Genomic DNA, 21,742 nt, shown 5'->3' with positions numbered 1-21,742 from the left:
GCAGAGAAAGGGAAACGCGTGTTTACTGGAAGGAAATACTGTTAGCAGGACAAGAAAACCATGGTTGTTAGCCAAAGTTAAGGACCCACGGAACCGTACACCCAGTCCTTCACTGTTGTCGCTCCGGACCTTTTTCCGGTTGTACCTCGGACCCTGCTCTCCCCGCCCTCGGGAAATGAAATCCTGATCACGCTGCCAGTGCATGCTGGGAGTTGGAGTCCCCTTTCTAAAGGCTGCGGGTGGCGGTGATATCAGCGGCGTCGCCGGGAGCCACCAGCACGTGGCGGGAAGGGGCGGCGCGCGCTAGCTGTCGGCTCCCGGGAGCGGCAGGAGCTGCCCGCTTTCGCGCCTCCAGTCGTGTTGCCCTCCCGACATGCCCGAGGAGGCGGGCTTCCCGCCGGGCAAGAGATTCCGGCCGGGCGCCGGGCCTTTGAGGCGCGCCGGGTCCTGCCCTCACGGGCGGCGAATGGTGATGCTGCTGACCGCGGGCGGCGGCGGCGGCGGCGGAGGTGGCCGGAGGCAGCAGCCACCCCTGGCCCAGCCCTCGGTCAGCCCCTACCGTGAGGCCGTGGAGCTGCAGCGCCGGAGTCTGCCCATCTTCCAGGCGCGGGGGCAGCTGTTGGCCCAGCTCCGAAACCTCGACAGCGCCGTCCTCCTCGGTGAGTGACCGCGCCGGCGCGTCCTTCCTCTCTCCCCGTTCGAGCTCCGCGAGAACAGCTTTTCTTAGGTGTTTCTCCCCGTCTTTCACTCGTTTCTACAACAAACCTGACTGCCTTTTCTGTTCGGGGCCAGGAGAGGGGCCTCGGAGGAGTCAGACAAGCCCGTTCTGGAGGTGCTCACAGCCGGTGCGAGTGACTCGCGCCTTCGGCAAAGACTCGCCTTCTGTGCGGAAGGGTAGAGGGACGCAGCGGGAACTTTGGGAGCTTGGAAGAGTGGATCTGAGCCAGTCGGGGAGGGAGGCGTTGGACGCAGAGGAGAGAGCCTGCAGCATAAGAGACAAAGTGGAGGCGAGAGACGGTCCGGTCTGACGGAAGTAGCAGTTTCTGGTGCACGAATTAAGAAGCAGAGTTGAGGGCCGGGGACCAGTTACAAGGGGCTTTGATCCCCAACGTTTAAGTAAGAGGAGCTCCTGAAGGACCGAGAGAATGAGCCTCCAAAGAGGTGAAGGAGATCCAGGAGAGCTGATAACCTAAGGAACAGAGTTGTAAGAGGAAGGGAGTGAACAGATGCAACAATGAAAATGGGGACCCAAAAAGTGCCCACTGGATTGGATGCGAGGTATCAATTGGGGATCGAGTTGAGCGCTGTTTCGGCAGAGCTCTGGGAGCTGATTTGTCACTGGGCCGAGGAGTAGGTAGGAGGTGAGGGCATGAAGGCAGTGGGAGCAGGCTTCTGTTTTGACAAAAAGGAGGGGGACCTAGAGGAACTTCCAGATATTCATAGGTTCAGGGGAAGAACTCAGTAGAGAAGGAGGTTGAAGATGCAAAGCGGGCACTAATAGAGCAGAGACAGAGGGCATGGGGAACGGGGGCCCTTGGCAACAAGGGCTAGATGCAGAGCGGGCCTGGATATCCAAGAGGAGGATGGATATCCAAGAGGCTGGGGGGCTGGAGAAAGGAGGTAAGAATGGGGGTGACTGCAGAAAAGCTTGCAGGGGGAAGTGGCGGGAGATCACCTTTGAGGACTTCACTTTCCTATGAAGTAGGCACGGGAACTCTGATGAGGATGGGCGTTACAGGGTCCTTGGGGAGGACGGGGACAAAAGAAGGGCTGCAGAAACAAGAACAAGGATCAGCGGTGGTGCTGGTGCTCAGGTGCATTTAGCCCCACGGCAAACTCAGGTCAGTGTCAGCACAGTTGGGTTAGTTTACTATAGCAACGCTCAGTTTCTTGGTGTAGGAGCAAAAAAGATGGACAGGGAGACATTGATCCCGGTTTGGGTTTTGCCTGATGAACTCAGCAGGAGGAGTGTAGAATAATCAAATTCTTCGTCCGTGATTTGTGTCTGGGTCAGGAAGGATGAGCAGTCAGAGGGGAGAAAATGGAAGAACCACGGGACTGTAGGACTCTGTGAGGTCAGGGAGGGGTACTGGTAGCTGTGGGGGGAGGGATGCACAGGTTTACAGTTCTTTGTTGTGACTGGGCACTGGGAAGGGAACACAGGAGGGTAGAAAATAAGGTTGGGTGCTTACTGTATGCAGATGCTCAAGTACATGGAAGAGACGGACAGGCCATCTCTGCCCCCCAGGGGCCTCTGATATTGGAGGGGGACAGAAACGTTTAAATGCTTTCACACAGTGTAGGGTGATCAGTGATGGACGAGATGAACAAGGCTCTAAGGAACACAGAGGAGGCAGCGCAGCCCCTGGGGGGAGAGTTTGAGGTCTAACGCATGTACAGTTCGTCACGCAGGCAGCGTGGGGGCAGATATTTCATAATAGTGTGGGCAAAGTCAGAGGGTTTGAAAGGAGGCGGCTGGCTGGGGAATGGTGAGGAGTTAGCTGTGGCTGCAGTGTAGGAGCAGATGTCTCTCTTCATGGCAGTGCATTTACATCTCGTTTATCCCTTTGAAAAGTAGGACATTTTTATATAACGTTTGTATTCCATTGTATGTTCTTACTATACTGGTTACTGTTGCTGACCACTTACGTTGTTTCTAATTTTTGGGTGTCATGAGCAAAGTTGACTAAAACTCTTTTGAAGCTGTATTTTTATACACATCTTTATTTCCTTAGAATCAGTTCCTGCAAGTGGAATTGTGGGTCAGAGAGTACAACATTTTAAAGATTTTCCTAGTATAATGTGGCCCTCCAAGAAACAATCCCAATTAACACTCTGCTGGCAGTACATGTGGGTACACATTTTCCCGTGGCTTTATCAGCTTAGAGTATTTTCTTATCTTTTCCTTCTGACTTTGATCTGTTTTGTGAAGTATGTTTCAGTTTGCATTTTTAATTTTGATGTGGACCATTTTTTTTTTTTTAGGCTGCACTGGGTCTTCTTTGAGGTGCTTGGGCTTCTCATTGCGGTGGCTTCTCTTGTTGCGGAGCACGGGCTGTAGGCGCGGGGGTGTCAGTAGTTGTGGCATGCAGGCTCAGTAGTTGTGGCTCGTGGGCTCTGGGGCACGTCAATTTGCATTTAAATGAGACTTTTTTCTTTCCTAGGGGAAACCGGCTCTGGGAAGACAACGCAGATCCCTCAGTACCTGTATGAAGGGGGGATTGGCCGCCAGGCCATCATTGCCGTGACCCAGCCTCGTCGAGTGGCTGCTATCTCTCTGGCTACCAGAGTCTCAGACGAGAAGAGAACCGAACTCGGGAAGCTGGTACCTAACTTCCTTCTTTACTGACAGTTCTTGGTCCCCTAACCCCCACTCCCGGCCCCCTGACTTTTATTTTTCTGAACAAGACTACTTATACATCTCAAGCTTCTTTCTTGCCACAATTGTTTCAGCCTCTCTCAGAGTTCTTTACCAGTTCCTAAGAGATCAGAGGGTCTGTCAGTCTCACTTGCTTTGCTTTCAAAATCTGTTGGCAACTTGGATAAATTAGCTGTTTTTTTCCTGAGCACTTTTTTTTTTTTTTTTTTTGCGGTACGCGGGCCTCTCACTGTTGTGGCCTCTCCCGTTGCGGAGCACAGGCTCCGGACACGCAGGCTCAACGGCCATGGCTCACAGGTCCAGCCGCTCCGCGGCATGTGGGGTCTTCCCGGACCGGGGCACAAACCCGTGTCCCCTGCATCGGCAGGTGGACTCTCAACCACTGCGCCACCAGGGAAGCCCTTCCTGAGCACTTTCAAGGCTTCGGTAACATCTGCTAAGTCTTTTATCTACATTTCTTTCTACAAACTTGTAAGCATTTTTCTAGTATATAGGTGGGTATTGAGAATGAGTCCCAGAACTGTATATAAGTCAGATTTATTCGTGTTTGTGTGGGTCTCTACCCATTTGACTTAAAAACGTCTTGGACATCTTTTCATGTGTGTACATAGCTTCACTTGAAACTATGAAGTTGCTGGGAGGAGGAGGCTAGTTTTAAATTCTTTGTAGTGTTTATCATCATTGCAGTTGAAGGCGTGTGTCCATTGCCTTGGGAGCAGGGCAGGGTCGGAGTTGGTCCTGTTCGCTGCGATAGCACCAGTGCCTGGCACCGTGCTGGATACACTGGGTGCTGAACACACGTTTGCTGAGTGAATGAGTGATCTCTCCACACAGGTTGGCTACACGGTGCGCTTCGACGATGTCACCTCGGAGGACACCAAGATCAAGTTCCTGACGGATGGCATGCTTCTGCGCGAGGCCATTTCAGACTCCCTGCTTCGGAAGTACAGCTGCGTCATTTTGGATGAAGCCCATGAACGGACTATCCACACGGATGTGCTCTTTGGGGTGGTGAAAGCTGCCCAGAAGAGGCGAAAGGAGCTGGGGAAGCTGCCTCTCAAAGTAGGTGCAGCCTGTGCTGCTGAGGGACCCAGGGCAGTGGGCATGGGGGGGCGCGGGCCTCCTCGGCAGCCTTCAGGGCTCAGCAGGGGCACAAAAAGGCTGGTCCAAGCTTGTCCCCATCCTCCGCCCCTGTCTCACACACAGGTGATTGTGATGTCAGCCACGATGGACGTGGACCTGTTCTCCCAGTATTTCAGCGGAGCCCCCGTCCTCTACCTGGAGGGCCGGCAGCACCCGATCCAGATTTTCTACACCAAGCAGCCCCAGCACGATTACCTGCACGCGGCCCTGGTCTCTGTCTTCCAGATCCACCAGGTAGGCACCGGGGTGCAGATTCCTGGGAAGGCCTGTTTGACCTCGAGCATTCAGCCTTGAACAGGAAAGCTGCCGAACGAAACCATTCTGTGAGCTGTGTCCTGAAGTTGAATATGGAGTTCGTTTGCCATGTCCATATTTTTATCCTTTTTCTCAGTGTCTTTTTTTTTTTTCTCTAAAAAAAATAATTCAACCCTGACCAGCATCTTTCCTCAGCTGAGCCAGAAAACGTCCATATGTTAAAGCAGTGGCTTGCAGGCATATTTTGATTGGAACCCCCAATAAGACACACATTTTATATTGCAACCCAGGACACAATGTGTAGAACTGAAGTGAGTCTTAGGAAGCACAGTCTCCTTTTACTACATGTGATGTCCTCTGGTATTTGCTGTCTCATTGAAAAAAAACAAAAAGTTGGTGTATTAACCAATAATGGGTTGCAATTTAGAGTTTTCTTAAAAAAAACAAAAAACTGTACAGAGAAACATTTCAAATATTTTTTTCATTTTATTAAACGTTTACTTAAAAATTCGAGTGATTAAATCTCATTTTTTGGTTTAATTTGTATAAAATCTACTGTTTTTACCTTTCCATTAAGTTTCTGAAAAAATCTAGAAGCCAACTTTTGAAAGCTAATTTTTATTTTAAGCTCAGTGATGGGTATATAGTTTAAAGTTTAAAAAGTCAAGTACTTAGTTCTAAAAAGCTCATAAAAAAAAACAGGAACTGCTTTCACTTTCCCAGCCCAGATCCTGCTCTTGAAGGTACACCTTCAATTTCTTAACTGTTTCCCTTGGATGTTACTTTCCTGTTTCTGAAACATCCTCTCAAATGATCATATCAGGGGCTTCCTTGGTGGCGCAGTGGTTGAGAGTCCGCCTGCCAATGCAGGGGACGTGGGTTCGTGCTCCGGTCCGGGAAGATCCCACGTGCCGCGGAGCAGCTGGGCCCGTGAGCCATGGCCGCTGAGCCTGCACGTCCAGAGCCTGTGCTCCACAACGGGAGAGGCCACAACAGTGAGAGGCCCGCGTACTGCAAAAAAAAAAAAAAAAAAAAAAAGATCACATCAGGATGTCTTTTTTTTTTTAATTAATTTATTTATTTTTGGCTGCGTTGGGTCTTTGTTGTTGCACGCGGGCTTTCTCTAGTTGCGGCGAGCGGGGGCTACTCTTCATTGCAGTGCGCGGGCTTACTGCGGTGGCTTCTCTTGTTGCGGAGCGTGGGCTCTAGGCGCACGGGCTTCAGTAGTTGTGGCTCGTGGGCTCCAGAGCGCAGGCTCAGTAGTTGTGGTGCACGGGCTTAGTTGCTCCGTGGCATGTGGGATCTTCCCAGACCGGGGCTCGAACCCGTGTTCCCTGCATTGGCAGGCGTATTCTTAACCACTGCGCCACCAGGGAAGCCCCAGGATGTCTTTTTAAATCAAATATCAGTCTTTACAATATTACGACCCTACGTTGTGCACCATCGCAGTGCCTTGTTCCTTGTTCCACACAGTCGTACAAGTTTTCTATGTACGTACAGCCAATTTTTCCCCAAGGGTTCTAACATCTATCACATGCCAATCATGAATATTTTTTATGTGTTGAAACACAATCCACTTTTTCCCGGGTCCTTTATTTATGCTGCTTTTCTGCTCCAAACAGGTTGCTCTCCTAGGCCTCCGCACAGCTGTCCTCTTGGCTCTTCCCTCTGCCACCCTCCTGTGTTGAATCCCACGACAGCACCCCGTGTCTGCCCAGCCTCCTGGCCGCATCGGGTGGAGGAGGGGACTTGGGGGTTCAACCACACTGTACTCAGACTTCCAGCTGACACTTGGGTCCTCATGCCGGCACAAGCCCTCGAGGTTCGCTCTGAGCCCGAGCCTTTGTGGCTTCTCCAGGGAAGTGGGCGCACCACTTTCCTACCACCCCGTCTGTACGCTCCCCCGTCAGGACTCCCTCTGCCCGGCCAAGTCACTCACTTCCCGCCCCGTCTCTTCATCTTTCAAAAATGGGTTGAAACCCTGTCTTCCTGGGCTTACACCTTCACCGTCATTTTGATAGTATTTGGAGAAGGTCAGGGTGCCTTGTTTAGCTGCTAAAAGCAAACTTGAGATGAGGATTTTTCATGAATAGTGCCTGCAGTGCCCTCAGGTTACATGGTAGCTTTGATGAGTCCTCCCCTTGATGAAGCTTTGACTGTTGTAGATTTTATCCTGGGAATTCCCTGGCAGTCCAGTGGTTAGGACTCGGTGCTTTTTACTGCTGGGGCCCGGGTTCAATCCCTGGTCAGGGAACTAAGATCCTACAAGCCACGCCACCAAAAAAAAAAAAAAAAAGATTTTATCCTTTCTGTGTGTGCACCTCTGAACATTTGTCCTATTAATACCGGGCTAAAAAACTACATGCACACATATAAATACATAGATAATAGATATATGTATTCATGCATAGACATATATATATATACATATAGACACATACACACGCACAACATATAGATAATTATTAAACATTTTTCAGTTATTTTGCCAAACAAGTACTCTACAAATTAATGTATCTGAACAGACGTCAAAGAAAGATTGGATCAGTGGGTGTGCAGTTAACACATGTTCTTCTCTTTGCGAGGTGAAGGATCCAGTTAAGCCTGGGATCTCAATCCCTTGTCCACGTTCAGCGTGCTTTGGGGGTTTATGAAAGTACATTTGATGGCCTCATTCAATTAGGGCTCCTCTTCCAGCATGAGTGCTTCTGGCCATTTCCGTGGATCAGGATTTCCCCAAGTTGTCTCTTTTGTCAGCTCCATCTTTCAAGATGATTATGAAAGGAAGGCAGCTTCATGCAGATTTTATTTGCTTGCCTGATTGTGCTTTTCATGGCATTGTTCTCGCTGCAAAAGCAATCTGGCCATCTTTCTTCAAAATCTCCTTAATTCGTTTTTAAACATAGCTGGCTAACTCGAGTACGTTGCAGCCGTGCATTCTCAGTGTGGGTTTTCTCCCAGGGGAGACACCAATGTTTAGGCTCATTTATGTCTCCAGAGTTAAGAAAAATAACTGGGAAAGTTCATCCGTGACCATTGTTCTGTGCAACCTGTGCTCCTGTCAAGGCCTAGTAATCCCACTCTGCCTTTTCTGTAGGAAGCCCCCTCCTCTCAGGACATCCTGGTGTTCCTCACTGGGCAGGAGGAGATCGAAGCCATGAGCAAGACCTGCCGGGACATTGCCAAACACCTCCCCGACGGCTGCCCCTCCATGCTGGTCCTTCCTCTCTATGCCTCCCTGCCCTACGCCCAGCAGCTGCGCGTCTTCCAAGGGGCCCCGAAGGTGAGTGCACCCCGTCTTCTGCCCAGCCCCATCCCTGGGTACCCAGATGGATGCACCAGTGGGGCCTGTGCTCCTGTCAGCAGGCTCCAGATAAGGTGTGTGGGACGGGATGTGCAGGGACCACACACATGAACTGGAAAGACGCAGGAGAGTAATGCGGGGCTGCAGACACAGCCCTCCCATGGTCAGAACAGGGAGACAGCTGTCCGGGGGTGAGGGAGAGGCAAAGGCAGAAGCCAGGGGCTCAGTGAGTGACTCTTCCAAGGTCCACCGTTAACAGAGCCTGTGTCCACAGTACGTTCCTTGGGTGCCCATGCTGTGCCAGGCACTGTGCCAGCGCTTGACACATACTGTCTCTCATCCTCGCGAGAGCCGCAAGGTGGGCCACCATCCCAGTTCCGAGGCCCCAAGGGGTGAAGTGACGGTTGCCCAAGGGGCACAGGAGGCAGCTGGCAGGGCCAGGACTCCAGCCCACATCTACCTGCTTCTGAATCTTGTGCCTCTCCCACCACATCTCATTGCCTCAAAATAAACTTTTAAGGCTGAAGCATTCCCCACACCCTACCCCGCCCCGCCCCGCCCCGCCCCGCCCAATTTAGTGACCAGCCATCAATATTAATGACTGTCATAATAAAAAAGTCATCTCTTCTTGCTCATGAGTGAGTTGTGACAATTCACGGTGAGGAATGTGTTTTAAAACTTCTGAATCATATGTGTGTCATATGGCTCTTTGGTTTTCTTCCTCCTTTTAGGGCTGTCGCAAAGTGATCATTTCAACCAACATCGCTGAAACCTCCATAACCATTACAGGAATAAAATATGTAGTTGACACGGGCATGGTTAAAGCAAAGAAGTATAACCCCGGTGAGAATTTGTAGCTCCTGATGTCTCTTCTCTGTGTAGTGAGCAGCCTGTGTCCCAGTTTCCCCCAGATGATTGTCTCATGTCTGTAACTACCTGAGATTCGGGTGGCAGCACCACAGTCTAGCAGTCAGGGCCAGAAAGGCACGTGAGGCAGGAAAGAAGAGCCCAGAAGTGGCACACCTGGGGACAGATGATCAGGGACCTGGGCAGAGGGCATGCAACCCCGTCAGAAGGTAGGCGGGGATGCTGGCTCTCAGGCCAGGGACAGCCTGATACCACATCAGAGGCTTCCTCGGAAATGACATCTGAGCTAGGCTGGTTTGACCTCCAGTCTCCCAGGAAGGAAGCAGACCCCCCCAGGCTGGGGGGAGGCACTAGCTGTTTCCTGAGTGTGTGCAGTGGGCAGCTTGCTTGAAGTCATTTTTATTCAGGTCTGTTTTCTACCTTGCTTTACTCCACAGAGGATTTGAGGCAGCTGAAATTATGGCTCCCGAACGTTTAATTGAAATGCACTGCTAAGCCTTCAAGGGTGCTGTCATTCATGTGTGTCTCTGGGGACCACGTATGTGAAAGGGCTTTGTTCTCTAGTGCCTGGCACAAAATACACCTTTATAAGAAAATCGGTCTCATTCACTCCTAGGCGTAACAGCATTACATTGTCTCTCTTTTATAATAGGGCAGGAGGGAGGATGCAACACACAGGGGACTGGAGGCGTTTCATTTTGGGGTCATCGTTTGATGTGGGACCAACCATCCTGGTTTGCTGGAAACTGTCTCAGTTTTAGCACCGAGAGTCCCAAGTCCTGGGAGACCCCCTCAGTCCTGGGCAAACGGGGTTGTGGTCACCTGTGATCGAAGCCAAGGCCTCTGAGATCTACTCTCCTGGGTCCCTGCCCCAAGCACGAGGTCTTTCTGATGTTTTAGTCACAGGTTTCACACGGTGTTCACAGCAAAGGCCTTGCTTCACCACAGACCGGTCTGGTTTCGTGCTTTCTGATGCAGGCTGGAGCTCTTCTGGACTCGTGTGTCACAGAGAGGGTCCCCGTGTGTCACAGAGAGGGTCCCCGGCGGTCTGAGCAGTGCCTCTCATTGCCCACGCTGCAGAGTTTGTTCATGTGACGAGCAAAGCACTAACACGGGCCATTCTCCCACCAGACAGTGGCCTGGAGGTGTTAGCTGTGCAGCGGGTGTCAAAGACTCAGGCCTGGCAACGCACAGGACGGGCTGGCAGAGAGGACAGTGGTATCTGTTACCGGCTCTACACGGAGGATGAGTTTGAGAAGTTTGAGAAGATGACGGTGCCAGAGATCCAAAGGCAGGCCCAAGGGGCTCCCACACCTGCCCTTTGTCCCGAGGCTTCTGTCCCTGTGGCCCGTATCCTCCAACTGACTCTCCTTGGTGGGCGGCTCTTGCCTCGCCGGCTGGGGGGTCAGGAACACCTGCGTGAACCACCTGCGTCTCTCACACTTGCAGGTGTAACCTGGCGAACGTGATGCTGCAGCTCCTCGCAATGAAAGTCCCAAACGTGCTCACCTTTGACTTCATGTCCAAACCATCTCCAGGTAAGTGGGGTCTTTGGGAAGGTGTACAAAATGGACAAAAGCAACCAGTGGACTCCAAAAAAAACCAACCAGGTCTTCCAACGGTCTCCTTTCGTTTAGTATAATTTGGTGGATAACAACCTTAACTCTCAGAGAAGAAACTCAAATCATGAAAGGAAAGATGCGGTGCCGTCAGCACCATCGCGGTGCAGAATCAGCGGCTTCATGTAGGCATCACGGGCGGGTTCCGAGACCACAGGAACCAGTGAAGGTGCTCGAGGGGGTCCACAGGATACTGCAAACCTAACGAAATCGTACTTTTGCCAGCAAAAGCACTGAAAAGATTAAGTTTCTTTGTTTTTGACCGGAATTTGATGGGCCCCTGCCCTTCACTGATAATCTCTCCATGTTGGAAAAAAAAAATAATGGGGAGTTCTAATGATGGTAGCTTAGTACTTGGCATCTCTTCAACATATACCATTTTCTTTTTTTTCCTGTCTTCTTTTTTTTAAGTAAAGAAGCGCAACTGGTTAAAAAAGTAAACAGTCGATGGGTATACAGGGCCCCTCTGTGATCTCAGTTTCCCTCCTCTACAGCAACCACAGTGAACATTTCCCAGTGTCTTCTAGAGAAAATCTTTGCAAGTACATATAGTCTTTTATTTATTTATCATATGAATTTTATTTCATCAGTCCTTGGGCACGTATATTCCATCCTCCTCCCAGACCGGGGTGCCTGCAGAAAGGGTTGTGATCGGGCGTCTCCAGCCCCAGGTGCAACAGCACTTATGGGCCATTCACGCAGCTTTCCAGCACTTCTTCCAGAAACAGGCCAAGAGCAAAGGCACCAGCCTTCAAGACTGAGATCAACTTTGCTTTTTTTTTTTTTTTGGCTGTACAGCTTGCGGAATCTTATTTCCCTGACTGGGGATCGAACCCCGGCCCTCCGCAGTGAGAGCATGTAGTCCTAACCACTGGACCGCCAGGGAATTCCATATAGTCTCTTTTTAAAACACAAATAGCAACACACATTGTGCACTGTTCTACACTTTTTTTTCTTTCTCTTGCTAAATCTCTACATACAAACGAGGCACATTCCTGTCAGGTGGAAATATCGAAGCCACACCTGTGCATCCGTTACCAGGGCTGCAAAGCCTCCGGAGGCTGCCACACTCCCCACCTCAAGTTAACCACCTCCCAGGTTTTGTCCGTGAATCCCTCACTTTTCTTGAATATTTTATTCCATGCACGTGCATTGTTTCGGTTGGCATGTTTATGCCTCGATTTCCCAGTGACCTTCCCTTTTCATTCATCATGTTTTATAAAGTTTATGTCTGATGCATTTTCATTACTAAATACTGTTCTAGTCTATGAATAAACCAAAATGCATTTATCCTTCTACCGATAGACATTGGCACATTGCTTTTTCTTTTTTTTTTTTGTCCCACCACCACTATCCCCTGCCACTTTCCCCCCTTGGTGTCCATGTGTTTGTTCTCTACATCTGTGTCTCTATTTCTGCCCTGCAAACCTGTTCATCTGTACCATTTTTCTACATTCCACATATATGCATTAATATACGATATTTGTTTTTCTCTTTCTGACTTACTTCGCTCTGTATGACAGTCTCTAGGTCCATCCACGTCTCTGCAAATGACCCAATTTCATTCCTTTTTATGGCTGAGTAATATTCCATTGTATATATGTACCACATCTTCTGTATCCATTCGTCTGGCATGGGCATTTAGGTTGCTTCCATGTCCTGGGCTATTGTAAATAGTACTGCAATGAACATTGGGGTGCATGTGTCTTTTTGAATTATGGTTTTCTCAGGGTATATGCCCAGTAGTGGGATTGCTGGGTCATATGGTAGTTCTATTTTTAGTTTTTTAAGGAACCTGCATTCTGTTCTCCATAGTGGCTGTATCAGTTTACATTCCCACCAACGGTACAAGAGGGTTCCCTTTTCTCCACACCCTCTCCAGCATTTGTTGTTTGTAGATTTTCTGATGACGCCCATTCTAACTGGTGTGAGGTGATACCTCATTGTAGTTTTGATTTGCATTTCTCTAATAATTAGCAATGTTGAGCAGCTTTTCATGTGCCTCTTGGCCATCTGTATGTCTTCTTTGGAGAAATGTCTATTTAGTTCTTCTGCCCATTTTTTTATTAGGTTGTTTGTTTTTTTAATATTGAGCTGTTTATATATTTTAGAGATTAATCCTTTGTCCATTGTTTCATTTGCAAATAATTGCTCCCATTCTGAGGGTTGTCTTTTCATCTTGTTTATAGTTTCCTTTGCTGTACAAAAGCTTTTAAGTGTCCCATTTGTTTATTTTTGGTTTTATTTCCATTACTGTAGGAGGTGGGTCAAAAAAGATCTTTCTGTGATTTATGTCAAAGAGTGTTCTTCCTATGTTTTCCTCTAAGAGTTTTATAATGTCTGGTCTTACATTTAGGTCTTTAATCCATTTTGAGTTTATTTTTGTGTATGGTGTTAGGGAGTGTTCTAATTTCATTCTTTTACATGTAGCTGTCCAGTTTTCCCAGCACACTTATTGAAGAGACTGTCTTCTCCATTGTATATCCTTGCCTCCTTTGTCATAGATTAAGTTGACCATAGGTGTGTGGTACATTGCTTTTTTCACTTAATGTATTTTACAGATCATTTTCCCTCTGTGTAGATATTTATTACATTCTTAGGATTGCATCTTTATTCTTTAATAGGCAATGCATTTTCATGGTTCAAATTTAAAAAGAATAAGATAGTAAATAGTGTCCTTCTCACCAGGGGCCTCTGAGGCACCTGGTATTTCCATTGCTGTGTGTGTGCGTCTGGAGATGCAGGTCCCTGTACGATGTCCGAGTGTATCTGGGGGTGAAATTCATAAGTGTAACTTTGCTGGGTTTCAGATTTACACACATATTGCCAAATTGCAGGCCACTATTTAAAGAGAGTTGAGCTGAAGACATTGTTGTGCTTAACAGCTTTGAAAAGCACCTCATGGGGACAGTGTGGCTGTGGTCTTTGCTGTGGTTTGACGTAGGCTTCTCAGAAGTGCCTGGAAGTAATGAACTAACTCCAGCTTCGTCCTGTTCTGAATGTTCGACTCCTTTTTATGTCTTTCTTTAGATCACGTTCAGGCAGCCATCGCCCAGCTGGAGCTGTTGGGTGCCCTTGAAAACAAGGACGGCCAGCTCACCCTGACTCCAATAGGAAGAAAGATGGCGGCTTTCCCGTTAGAACCCAAATTTGCCAAAGTAAATGACATCCTCTCCTCAGTCCCCTTTCTGTGTGTTACGGGTCAGCCATCCCAAAGGAGACTCCTTAACCCAGTGCTTCCAGATTAATCTTCACTTTTTCTCTTAAATAATTATTAACGCCTACTTATTAACGCCTAACTCTGACTTACGCTCAGTGTGGGATTCAAGCCATATTAAGTCATGAGCCCTACCCACATGGAATCATGCGGGGAAGCAGCCCTCTGTTTTACAGAAAGTAAAATAACATACATAGTCATGGTTTTAGAAACACCTGCCCCTTAAGGCTTTACAAGGGAAGCTGCAAAAGCAATATATGGAAATACTTTATTCAGAAGCCAGGAGAAAACTAGGCTTACACAGTTTTTAATTGTGATTTGCAGACCATCCTCCTGTCCCCCAAATTCCACTGCACGGAGGAGATACTGACCATCATCTCCCTGCTGTCAGTGGACAGCGTTCTCTACAACCCCCCCTCCCGGCGGGATGAAGTGCAGGCTGTGCGGAAGAAGTTCATATCCAGCGAGGGCGATCACATCACCCTGCTTAACATCTACCGGGCCTTCAAGAACACAGGCGGAAACAAGGTAGGCCTTGTCTCTTTCCCCTTCTCAAACGATGCCTCCTTTTGGGCCTGTGAATGGCAGATGTCATTTCAGAAATGTCTGCGCGCAGGGAGGTTACCAGGGAAGGCATGATTCCCGTCTTTCCCTCTGCTTATGTTTAACTCATACCTAACGTTGGCCAGTTCGTTAAGTATTTGTTGACCCAGTTTCTTAGCTACAAAATGATTTGTTTCCCCACCTGCCCCTAACTTCCTTCATAGCAGATTTTGCTTGTATTTCAGTTCCCTGGACCAAGATGGAAAATGGCAGTATTTTCTTTCACTTATCAGTAAAATAAAATAGAATAAAATTAGTCATTGGAGGGAGTTCCCTGGTGGCCCAGTGGTTAGGATTCCGGGCTCACTGCCATGGCCCAGGTTCAATCCTTGGTCAGGGAACTGAGATCCCGCAAGCCGGGTGGCGCGGCCCACCAAAAAAAAAAAAAATCAGTAATTGTGCTATATATAGCATGCATGCTTTATCTGTGCTTTAATGCAAAAAAAATAGCCACCACCCAGTTTTGGTAGTTATAAACATTTTGCTGTATTTGCCTCAATTTATTTTTAAGGAAATAAAATGATCTGGACACAACAAGAGCCCTGAGCTGCCCCTTTTGCAGTCCTTCCTCCCTTCTGTAACCCCAGTCAAGTCTGTCTGGGTCCTGGTGGGCAGCAAAGTGCTTTCACTTTGTATGCGCAGGCGTTGTATGCTGTAAATGCTTCTTCACGCTACCTTTTTGCAACTTGTTTCCGTCTCCTCACCTGCAGTGCCCATCCCGTCCTGGTCTCTTGTGCACAAGGGGGAGAGTTGCTCTGGGGTCGACACCCAGGAGTGGACCTGCCGGTCTTCGGGCAGCTGCATCAAGCTTTCCCAGCTGGCATGTGCGTCCACAGAGCTGTCAGCACCTCTTTATCCTCCCCGGAGTAGTGTAGAGGAGTTTCGATTTCCACCAGCCTCTCCAGCTCTTAGTTGAAAGGACTTTTCGTTTTTGCCACGTTGAGGGATATGAAGTACTATCTCAGTTATTTGAAGCTGCACTACCTTGATTCCTCAAGAGACCGAGAACCTTTGCTTAAGTTTATTGTCATTTGTAGTTAATCTTCTGTGAGTGGTCCATCCATGTCCTTTGTCGTTTTTCTACTGGAGTATTGGTCATTTTCTCACTGATTTGTAGGAGTTTATTTATTTATTTATTAATGTATTCTGGAGGTAATCATTCTTTACTGGGTGTAGTGATGCAGATATCCCAGTCATTAGCTTTTTTCATCGTGACTTACCTATGGAATTTTTTGGTTCGACTTTAGTTTAAATTTTTACTGTTTTCCTTTATGGTTCATGCTTTTTGCTATAAACATATTTTCCTGTATTTATTTTTGGCAACTGAAGTTTTCCGTCTGAATTAGAACAGTGTTCTAAAAATTATGCTGGGACTTCCCTGGCAGTCCAGCGGTTAAGACTCCGTGCTTCCACTGCAGGGGGCACGGGTTTGATTCCTGGTTGGGGAGCTAAGATCCCGCATGCTGTGTGGTGTGGCCCAAAATTTTTTTTTAATTAAAAATAAAAATTGTGCTATGTTATTTTCTTTATAGAAATGAGAGGACTGTGATATCTCTTTTTTCTCCTATTCAGGATTGGTGCAAAGAGAATTTTGTCCACAGCAAGAATATGATGCTGGTAGCTGAAGTCAGATCACAGCTGAGGGATATCTGCCTAAAGGTATTCTTCCTCCTGGTGTTCACTGGGGGGCTAAGCTGTCACTTTTTCTAGGTGAAAAATTTCAGGTTGCTTATTGCAAGTGATTGCAAAAAACCCCTCTCATTGTAGGAAAATTTTTAAATAAGGAAGAAAGTAAAACTTACCCACAGCTCCACCTCTCCCCAGTTTGGTCTGTTTTTTCATAGCCCTGTTTTTATTTTATTTTATTTTTTTTATTTATTTATTTTTTGGCGGTACGCAGGCCTCTCACTGCTGTGGCCTCTCCCGTTGTGGAACACAGGCTCCGGACACGCAGGCTCAGCGGCCATGGCTCACGGGCCTAGCCACTCTGTGGCATGTGGGATCTTCCCGGACTGGGGCACGAACCCGTGTCCCCTGCATCGGCAGGCGGACTCTCAACCACTGCGCCACCAGGGAAGCCCATAGCCCTGTTTTTAAATGAATTTTTTACATCATTAGTTACATTGTATGTATAATTTATATTCAGCTTTTATAAACTTTAAAAGTGTTTTCCAATGTTATTAGAATTCTTCTTAAGGTTTGTTTTTTTAGTGGAAATATCTTTGTTATTTTTATTCAGATTACAAAAACCGTGCATAATTGTTACAGATTGATACAGTGCAGAAAATAGTGATATATAATGCAGAAAGTGTAAAAGTCTCCTTAATCCTGCCCCTCCAAAGGTAAATAATAGTCTGGTGTAGATCCTTCTAGAATTTTTTCCTGTGTATGTATGTTTTTATATATGTGTGGGTATACACATATACGTGGATACATATATAAAATTTTCTTTTTTTTCTTTATTTTAATAGATTTTTATTGGCGTATAATTGCTTCACAATACTGTGTTAGTCTCTGTTGTACACCAAAGTGGATCAGCCATATGCATACATATAGCCCCATATCCTCTCCCTCTTGAGCCTTCCTCCCATCCTCTCTATCCCACCCCTCTAGGTCATTGCAAAGCACCAAGGTGATCTCCCTGTGCTATTCTGCTGCTTCCCACTAGCTGTCTGTTTTACATCTGGTAGTGTAAATATGTCGATGCTACTCTAAATCACCCCAGCTTCCCCCTCCCACCCCGTGTCCCCAAGTCCATTCTCTAGGTCTACATCTTTATTCCTGCCCTGCAGCTAGGTTCATCAGTACCGTTTTTTTAGATTCCATATATATGTGTTAGCATACGGTATTTGTCTTTCTCTTTCTGACTTACTTCACTCTCTATGACAGACTCTAGGTCCATCCATCTCACTACAAATAACTCAATTTCATTTCTTTTATAGCTGAGTAATATTCCATTGTATATATCATACCACATCTTCTTATCCATTCATCTGTCGATGGACATTTAGGTTGGTTCTGTGTCCTGGCTATTGTAAATAGTGCTGCAGTGAACATTGTGGTACATGTCTCTTTTTGAATTATGGTTTTCTCAGGGTATATGCCCAGTAGTGGGATTGCTGGGTCATATGGTAGTTCTATTTTTAGTTTTTTAAGGAAACTCCGTACTGTTTTCCATAGTGGTTGCATCAATTTACATTCCCACCAACAGTGCAGGAGGGTTCCCTTTTCACCACACCCTTTCCAGCATTTATTGTTTCTAGAGTTTTTGATGATGGCCATTCTAACCGGTGTGAGGTGATACCTCATTGTAGTTTTGATTTGCATTTCTCTAATAATTAGTGATGTTGAGCACCTTTTCATGTGTCTCTTGGCCATCTGTATGTCTTCCTTGGTGAAATGTCCATTTAGGGCTTCTGCCCTTTTTTTTTTTTTTAATTTATCTATTTATTTATTTTTGGCTGCATTGAGTCTTCGTTGCTGCGTGCGGGCTTTCTCTAGTTGCTGCGAGCGGGGGCTACTCTTCGTTGCGGTGCGCAGGCTTCTCATTGCGGTGGCTTGTCTTTGTTGCAGAGCACAGGCTCTAGGCGCGTGGGCTCAGTAGTTGTGGAATGCAGGCTCTAGAGCTCAGGCTCAGTAGTTGTGGCGCAAGGGCTTAGTTGCTCCACTGCATGTGGGATCTTCCTGGACCAGGGCTCGAACCCATATCCCCTGCATTGGCAGGTGGATTCTTTACCACTGAGCCACCAGGGAAGTCCTTCTGCCCATTTTTTAATTGGGTTGTTTGGTTTTTTGATATTGAGCTCCATGAGCTGTTTGTATATTTTGGAGATTAATCCTTCGTTGTTTCATTTGAAAATATTTTCTCCCATTCTGAGGGTTGTCTTTTTGTCTTGTTTATGGTTTCCTTTGCTGTGCAAAAGCTTTTATGTTTAATTAAGTCCCATTTGTTTATTTTTGTTTTTATTTCCGTTACTCTAGGAGGTACATCAAAAAAGATCTTGCTGTGATTTATGTCAAAGAGTGTTTTTCCTATCTTTTCCTCTAAGAGTTTTATAGTGTCTGATATTATATTTAGGTCTTTTCCACTTGGAGTTTATTTCTGTGTATGGTGTTAGGGAGTGTTCTAAATTCATTCTTTTACATGTAGCTGTCCAGTTTTCCCAGCACCACCTATTGAAGAGGCTATCTTTTCTCCATTTTATGTTCTTGCCTTCTTTGTCTTAAATTAGGTGACCATATGTGCATGATTTTATCTCTGGGCTTTCTATCCTGTTCCATTGATATATATTTCTGTTTCTGTACCAGTACCATACAGTCTTAATTACTGTAGCTTTGTGATATAGTTTGAAGTCAGGGGGCCTGATTCCTCCAGCTCCATTTTTCTTTCTCAAGATTGCTTTGGCTATTCAGGGTCTTTTGTGTTTCCATACGAATTGTAAAATTTTTTGTTCTAATTCTGTGAAGAATGCCATTGGTAGTTCGATAGGGATTGCATTGAATATGTAGATTGCTTTGGGTAATATAGTCATTTTCACGATATTTGTTCCTCCAATCCAAGAACATGGTATATTTCTCCATCTGTTTATGTCATCTTTGATTTCTTTCATCAGTGTTTTATAGTTTTCTGAGTACAAGTCTTTCCCCTCCTTAGGCAGGTTTATTCCTGGGTATTTTATTCTTTTTGTTGCGATGGTAAATGGGATTGTTTCCTTAATTTCTCTCTCTGATTTTTTGTTGTTAGTGTATAGGAATGCCAGAGATTTCTGTGCATTAATTTTGCATCTTGCAACCTTACCAAATTCATTGATTAGTTGTAATTTTCTGGTAGCATCTTTAGGATTTTCTATGTATAGTATCTATAGTATCTATAGTTTCTATGTATTGCCGTGGCTAGGGCTTCCAAAACTATGTTGAATAAGAGTGGACATCCTTGTCTTGTTGCTGATCTTAGTGGAAATGCTTTCAGTTTTTCACCATTGAGTATGATGCTTGCTGTGGGTTTGTCCTATATAGAGCCTTTATTATGTTGAGGTAGGTTCCCTCTATGCCCATTTTCTGGAGAGTTTTTGTCATAAACAGGTGTTGAATTTTGTCAAAAGCTTTTTCTGTGTCTATTGAGATGATCATATGGTTTTTATTCCTTAATTTGTTAACGTGGTGTATCACATTGATTGATTTGCATATAGTGAAGAATCCTATGGGATGAAGCAAAAGCACTTCTAAGAGGGAAGTTTATAGCAATTCAATCTCACCTCAAGAAACAAGAAAAATCTCAAATAAGCAATCTAACCCTACACTTAAAACAACTAGAGAAAGGAGAACAAAGAAAACCCAAAGTCAGTAGAAGGAAAGAAATCATTACAATCAGAGGGGAAATAAATGAAATAAGAATGAAGAAAACAGGGCTTCCCTGGTGGCGCAGTGGTTGAGAGTCCGCCTGCCGATGCAGGGGACACGGGTTCGTGCCCCGGTCTGGGAAGATCCCACATACCGCGGAGCGGCTGGGCCCGTGAGCCATGGCTGCTGAGCCTGCGCGTCCAGAGCCTGTGCTCCGCAATGGGAGAGGCCACGACAGTGAGAGGCCCGCGTACCGCAAAGAAAAAAAATGAAGAAAACAGTAGCAAAGATCAATAAAACTAAAAGCTGGTTCTTTGAGTAGATAAACAAAATTGATAAACCCTTAGCCAGATTCATCAAGAAAAAAAGGGAGAGGACACAAATCAATAAAATTAGAAATGAATAAGGAGAAATCACAACTGACACCACAGAAATGCAAAGGATTACTATATGCCAATTGAAACTGTAATTAAAACTCTTCCAACAAACAAAAGTTCAGGACCAGATGGCTTCACAGGTGAATTCTATCGAACATTTAGAGAAGAGCTAACACCAATCCTTCTCAAACTCTTCCAAAAAATTGCAGAGGGAGGAACACTCCCAAATTCATTCTACGAAGCCACCATCACCCTGATACCAAAACCAGAAAAAGATATCACAAAAAAAGAAAATTATAATCCAATATCACTGATGAACATAGATGCAAAAATCCTGAACAAAATACTAACAAACAGAATCCACCAACATGTTAAAAGGATCATACACCATGATAAAATTTTCTTTTTAAAACAAAATGTATAACACTGTGTTTTGCAATTTGCTTTTTTCCACTTGGAGTACTTCTTGAATACTTTGTGTCTAGGCTGTCTTGCAGTGCCTGCATATGTCTATCTCGTTCTTTTTAGTGACTTCATAGCATTTCACTGTATTCACTACAGTTTATTTAGCCAAGCCCCTAATGGTGATGATTTAGGTTGTGCTGTAATCATCATCTTCCTACATAAATGTCTGTGCTCTGGTACACATAGAATGAACTTTTAGATGGGGAGTTTAGATTTTCATAGACATTGCCAAATCATCAACCAACAAGTTTCCTACGAGCTTATATTCCCTCTTAGAGGACATAATGTTTATATATTCAATGGCTATGACGCGCCACATTTTACCTCAAAGGTGGGCTTGTCTGTGTTCGCGTTCTCCTGTGTTGAGCACTGAGAGAGTGTCTACTTTTTGCTGCTGTGAGCAACTCTGTGGTGACTGTCTTCGTGTGTAAGGCGTCTTTTGAGACAGCCCATGTCGCGGACCATCCGCACGTCCCTAGGGGACAGTTGTCACCCTTACCCAGGCCTGTGCCTGATGCCAGCGGCCCATTGTTAGCACTAGAGTGACTTCTTCTCATAGTAGCGTGCTGTGTTCTGCATTATACCATTTTCGAACCCTTCTTGTACTTGAACAGCTCTCCTGCCACACCATCCCTTGGCTGCATGAGTTCCCTCATTTTCTATTGACAGTAGACGTGGTGCTCCTCCAGCAGCACTGATCTCAGGTGTTGCAGGCAGCCGCCCGGGTGTCAGCCTCCACCGTGGGCCGTGCACCCTGGACTGCGCTGGGGGCACGTGGCTCCATCCACCACGGGTGGCGGCACAGTACTCACGTCTGGGGTCTTCTCCATGTCTCGCTTCCTCCCGAACCAGATGTCCATGCCGATCCTGTCGTCGCGAGGGGACACAGAGAGCGTCCGCCGCTGCCTGGCGCACAGCCTCTTCATGAGCACCGCCGAGCTGCAGCCCGACGGGTCCTATGCCACCACGGACACCCACCAGCCCGTGGCCATCCACCCCTCGTCCGTCCTCTTCCACTGCAAGCCGGCCTGCGTCGTATACACGGAGCTGCTCTTCACCAACAAGTGCTACATGCGCGACCTGTGCGTGGTGGACGCCGAGTGGCTGTACGAGGCTGCCCCCGACTTCTTCAGGAGGAAGCTGAGGGCCTCCAGGAACTGAGCCGCCCGGGGC

At 46.7% G+C, this 21,742-nt stretch overlaps 1 protein-coding gene across 1 annotated transcript; it reads left to right on the top strand.

Annotated features, from left to right (window-relative positions):
- Window positions 1–373: 373 nt before the first annotated feature.
- On the top strand, window positions 374–21,730 carry DHX33 (DEAH-box helicase 33; the record flags this gene model as incomplete). Its single annotated transcript, XM_082679108.1, has 12 exons — window positions 374–659; window positions 3,165–3,325; window positions 4,214–4,441; window positions 4,586–4,756; window positions 7,875–8,060; window positions 8,813–8,924; window positions 10,080–10,239; window positions 10,398–10,486; window positions 13,598–13,725; window positions 14,109–14,312; window positions 15,960–16,046; window positions 21,422–21,730. 12 exons carry the CDS (start codon window positions 374–376, stop codon window positions 21,728–21,730), a joined length of 2,121 nt encoding a protein of 706 aa, XP_082535234.1.
- Between the last annotated feature and the right edge of the window lie 12 nt (window positions 21,731–21,742).

The sequence above is a fragment of the Grampus griseus genome, assembly GCF_964374135.1.
Source record: "Grampus griseus genome assembly, chromosome: 20".
Classification (NCBI taxonomy): Eukaryota; Metazoa; Chordata; class Mammalia; order Artiodactyla; family Delphinidae; genus Grampus; species Grampus griseus.
This window is presented reverse-complemented; position numbering and strand designations above follow the sequence as displayed.